Source organism: Salvia hispanica, chromosome 2 (genome assembly GCF_023119035.1).
Source record: "Salvia hispanica cultivar TCC Black 2014 chromosome 2, UniMelb_Shisp_WGS_1.0, whole genome shotgun sequence".
Classification (NCBI taxonomy): domain Eukaryota; kingdom Viridiplantae; phylum Streptophyta; class Magnoliopsida; order Lamiales; family Lamiaceae; genus Salvia; species Salvia hispanica.
In genome coordinates this window covers 9,166,937-9,172,319 of record NC_062966.1, presented here as the reverse complement: position 1 = coordinate 9,172,319, position 5,383 = coordinate 9,166,937, and the positions used below count along the sequence as shown (strand labels likewise).

General features: G+C 39.5%; 1 protein-coding gene across 1 annotated transcript; it reads right to left on the bottom strand.

Annotated features, from left to right (window-relative positions):
- Positions 1 to 1,809: 1,809 nt before the first annotated feature.
- On the bottom strand, positions 1,810 to 3,774 carry LOC125203529 (3-ketoacyl-CoA synthase 7-like). The gene is made up of 2 exons (XM_048101895.1): positions 2,927 to 3,774; positions 1,810 to 2,444 (listed from the first exon to the last, which is right to left on the bottom strand). Exons 1-2 carry the CDS (start codon positions 3,656 to 3,658, stop codon positions 1,998 to 2,000), a joined length of 1,179 nt encoding a protein of 392 aa, XP_047957852.1. The 5' UTR covers positions 3,659 to 3,774; the 3' UTR covers positions 1,810 to 1,997.
- Between the last annotated feature and the right edge of the window lie 1,609 nt (positions 3,775 to 5,383).

Genomic DNA, 5,383 nt, shown 5'->3' with positions numbered 1-5,383 from the left:
TTTCTCATCATGCAACCAAGGTAAGTAGAAAACAATTATGACTTTTCATGCCCGAAAATACATGCCTTTAATTTTCCTTTTCCCAAAAACCAAAACAATCAATAATATGCTTGTTTGACAGAAAAGTAATGTAGATCACTTTTCTTGCGTGATAATATGAAGAGAATTTAAAGAATGGCCACTCCATTGATATAACTCGATCGTCCTGTATATAAACAAATACAGGAGCTGTGCCTTCCATTGTTTCTTGCGGGTTCTTAATTCAATAACTATGGGTGAGTAGCCCTCGTTGGAGAAGCAGGGCACGTGCATAACACATGAGATTTGTTCTTTCGGATTTGCACGTGACCTTCTTCTCCAACGTGGGTTCCCCACTCTTTATCCGACACCATGGTGAAAAGGTGGTGACTTATTTAGCAAGTTTTCATTATCTGCCTTTCCCTCATTTGTATGTTGGAGCTCTCGAATGATCTATCCCTAGATTATGATGAGGTAACACTTGTAAAAACAGAGCAGGTTTCTTGTGATATTTAGTCTCATAGGTAAGAGCATCCGCAGTGGGCAGATTATAGCTCGAACCATTGCATAGTCCGGCTATAGTCCGCCATTGCAGATGGTCGCCCTAAGCCTCGCCCCATACACCCGTCATATGTATAGTCCGGCCACTTTGGGCACCCGGACTAAAGTCCAGACTATAGTTTTCTAATTTGTTTTCCTATTTTCCACTCTATAAATACACCACATTTTATTTTCATTTCCCACGTCTTACAATCTATTTTCCCAGCTCAATTCCCATTGAAAAAATTTGGTCATGTACACATTGAAATTGTAGTTTTTTTTAGTATTTCGCGTTGTACTTTTTCTGTTTTTTAACAAAACGAAGATTTTCATATTGTGGTTTTAAATTTATGTACTCCCTTCGTCCCACAAAAGATGTCACACTTGTGGGATGACACGTGATTTTAGGAGGTTTTGTTTTGTGTGTTAGATAGAGAGAGAAAATATAATTTTTATATTAATGTGAGAGAGAACTTTTTCCAAAAATAGAAATGTGACATCTTTTCTTTTGTGGGATAAACTAAAAAGGAAAGTGTGACATCTTTTGTGGGACGGAGGGAGTACTATATTTTTGTTATTTTATTATATTCAAAAATTAAAAAAAATAAAAATAAACACAAAGTGGTTGTTAAAAGATAAGGCGAGTTATAGAGATGGCTATAATTATCCACCCACGGCAAGTGAAAAGGTAGGACTATAGAATGCTGACGTGAAGGACTATAAATTGATATAATCCGCCCCATAGTGGATGCTCTAAGCCAATAGTACTCCCTCCGGTCCTCAATGAAGTTCCATTTTATCATTTTGTCCTGTCTCAACTGACTCTGATTTCATTTTTCCTATTTTTGGCAAGTGGATTACACGTTCCACTAACTCACTTCACTCACATTTTATTATAAAGTCAATTCAAGTGCATCACGACCTACATGCAACACCGGCGAGACCTGGAAAGGAAACCCGACTGGGAGTAGAGAAGTCGTTCCTTCGTATACCTCCACCAATTTGCTAGAGACAAATTGTGAATAACCGAACCACGACTACAAAATGCAAGTACCATGCTGTATGATATAAATTGTGACTCATCAACTTTTATTGATGCAGCTTTGACCATCCACAATTCGGTTGATCTATCCTCATACCACAACTATAGTTGATGCAAATCAAAATTTAATAGTCCTACATTGTTTGGATTCGATATGTCGGCTTTATTTGATGTTCATCATTACATAGATTTGGGTTTGATGTTGGAAATTGAAGAAAAACAATCAATGACAAAAGTCTTGTTTTGAAAGTGAATACTGAGAAAGCAGCATGGAATAGCATTACTGTCTGTAGTACTTGAGACACGCAATGCACACATTCTCAGATACATTGTCCATCTCCATTCTAATTAATTTTGAATAATTAATTTATTGTAGAGTAAATAACAATGAATGAAGTCATGGTGATGGCGGAAGATGAAGAGGATACATATGGATATCAGTAGACCAGACATTGGAAGCTTGAATCCTAGGTGGAGAGACACACTTCCAAACGGCGGTGTTGCACTTGAATCCACTCCCAAACGTCAGCTGGCACACCTTGTCCCCTCTCTCCACCCTCCCCTTCGCCTCCAAGCATGCCAGCGCGTACCACGTGGACGACGACGACGTGTTCCCGAACTTCCACAGCGTCATCTTCGACGCCTCCACGTCCCTCTCCCTCAGCCTCAGCCTCTCCCTCATCGCTTCGATCACCGCCTTCCCTCCCGCATGGATGCAGAAATGCTCTATCCCCTTCCTCAACTCCGGCACGCTCCCGCCCCACACGTACGCCGCCTGGTCCCAATACGGCAGCACCACCTTCCCCACCGCCGTCATGTTCTCCTTCAGCGCCTCCCCTGCCACCTAAAATTTAAATACTCATATTTTTATGGGACGACAGAAATGGAAACTGAACATATTTTTATGAAATGAATGGAGAATTAATTATTTCATTTTATTATTTGTTCCTTAAATTATAAACTACTACTCCCTCCGTCCCATATAGTTTGTCTCATCTTTCTATTTCGGTCCGTCCCACATAGTTTTTCCCATTTCATTTTTTACCATTTTTGGTACTGGATCTCATATTCCACTAACTCATTCCTACTCACATTTTATTATAAAACTAATATACAAAAGTAGGACCCACATTCTACTAACTTTTTCAACTCACATTTCATTACATTTCTTAAAACTTGTACCCAGTCAAAGTGAGACGAATTATCTGGGACGGAGGAAGTAACCTTTTTTTTTATGTAAGACTCATTCTCTACTAACAATACTTAAGTAATTTCACTTTATTAAACTGGTGGATGAGTGGTCCAGTGGTCCAGTTATTATTGTACCTGTGTAATGAGCCTGGAGAGTGCGACGCCGGTGTGGCCCTTGGCGTCGTGCTGCTGCATTACGCAGTCATAGGCGTCGTTGTTGGCCCCGAGGTGGGTCCTGACGATGTGGGCGAGCTCATACTTGGCGCGGGGCCGGTCGCGGGGGCGGTTGGAGAGGAGGGCCCCGGCGCCTCCCATGCGGAACAAGCAGTTGGAAAGGAGCATGGATTTGGTGTCCCCTTTGTAGAAGTTAGCGGCCACGGACTCCATGCTCAGAATCAAAACCAAGGAGTTTCCGTGCACGTTCAAAACATCCCTAGCGAGATGGAGAGCGAGAATGCCAGCGCTGCACCCCATGCCCGAGAGATTGTAGGCCTTGACGTTGCTTCGGAAGCCGAACCTGTTGACGACCATGGAGGCGAGGGAGGGGGTGGGCGAGGTGAGGCTGCAGTTGGTGACGATGACGTCGATGGCGCGGGGATGGACGTTGTTTTCGGTGAGGAGGTTGTGGACGATTTGGAAGAAGACGGTGTGGATCTCGTGGATGGTGGCGGAGAGGGAGTGGTCCATCGGGAACTTGTGCATGCCCTCCGGGAGGCACGTGTGGTTGCCGATGCCCGAGCGCTGGATCATTTTGTTTTGGAAATCCATGGATTGTTGAGACCAGGTGCCGATGAGCTCCATGTGCTCGGCTAAGGTGGTGGCGGTGACGCGGTGGTGGGCCGGGGGTTGGTAGCATTTGAAGTCCATCAGGTAGACCTTTCGGGGTCTGTGGAAACAGTAGATCAACACGGCTAACACTACTACATAGCTCAGCGAATGTGCCTGTGGCTGTGTTTCCCAAATGCTGCTGCTTTCTACTGATGTAGTAGTAGTGTTCATTTTTTAGTTTTTTTTAAAGAATTAATTGTATTAGTAATTTAGTATGGGTATTTATTGAGGTGAGATTACAATGAGGAAATAATGTGATGCTGTAAGGAAGCATAACCGCCGGAGGAGAAAACGGCCATGCGTCATATATTGAACGACATGCCATCCGCGAACAAGCTGTAATGCTGCTACACATCAATTACCCAACTCCAAACTAGTGTATTCAATATTACTACTTGAATGCAAATCTACACAATAAGTGTATTCATATTTAAACTATATACTCCCTCCGTCCCCCATTAGGAGTCACACTTCCATTTTAGAGAATTAGGGATATTAGTATATAATCAACTAGTTGACTAAACCTACACAGTTCATATAAAAGGAGATGACGTTTTACCAATTTAACTATTGGTTATTTAAATGTTGGAAAATGCATTAATCTCAATAGAAGTCATCCCAGATAAAAAAAACATGACGTGGTAATTGATCTGAAGTGAAATAAAATCGGAGTTTATAAGCATATATTCATTTGGTGCAATGCTTAAGCCACATGACCAAATCTATACATATATAAAAAAGAATTTTAGCCTTATTTTCAATTTTTATAAATTCTAGGTACAAATTTGAATATTAATAAATATAAGGTGTGAAGTTGGAATATTTGCATTCAAAGGAGAAACCCAATGAATTCAGAAAATTAAACGCTGCATTATGAGAAACCGTTGCATTCAAGCTTCACACTTAATCAATTACAATATTATTATATGATTACACTATTAGTCGTCCAACATACATGTGATGGTCAATTTTGAATTCAAAAATTTAACTACTAATAAATTACAATATTATAATTAATTAAAAGTAACTAATTTGTAACCTCTATTCTCTTAATTTTATATTTTATTATGTTTTAATTCCATGATCTCCCATATCCTAATTTTGTGCCTATAAAAGGCATAGAGTTGTGGATGAATTACACACCAACAAAAGCATTCTCCATTCTCTCTCAAGCTCTGAACATTTTATCATATTGCTCAATTTTTGGAGCTCCATAAAAAAATAGCGGGTTTGAGATATTATATACGTTAGGAGGAAGTCGTTTCATCTTTGGGGATAATACGTCAATTCGAAAGCACTAACCGTGATGTAATTTGTCTTGCGGAAATATGGTTTTTCTCGACTAGATTTATAGTTCGGTTTATTTTATAATTTTGATTGCAATTTCCATTTCATTTGTTGTTGTTATTTTTTATTTGATTACAATAGTTAGAGTACTGAGTGTATATGGTTCAAGAATTTTATCCTAATATTTTTTACAATTCTTAGAGATGGAAGAATTGTAACATCCTGAACTTGAAACATGAATAATGTTTATCTTCATCTTTACACAATTTATGATTTTTGTATATTTATATTGTCACTAGCACTATAATTATATTAAGTGGTGTCACATAAAAAATACTCCCTCCGTCCCGGCTAAGATGACACATTTCTTAGTCGGCACAGGATTTTAGGAGTTGTTGGTTTAAGTATTTAATTGGAGAGAGAAAATGTGGGTATAAGTATTAAAATAGAGAGAGAAAGAAAGATGAATGTTTTAAT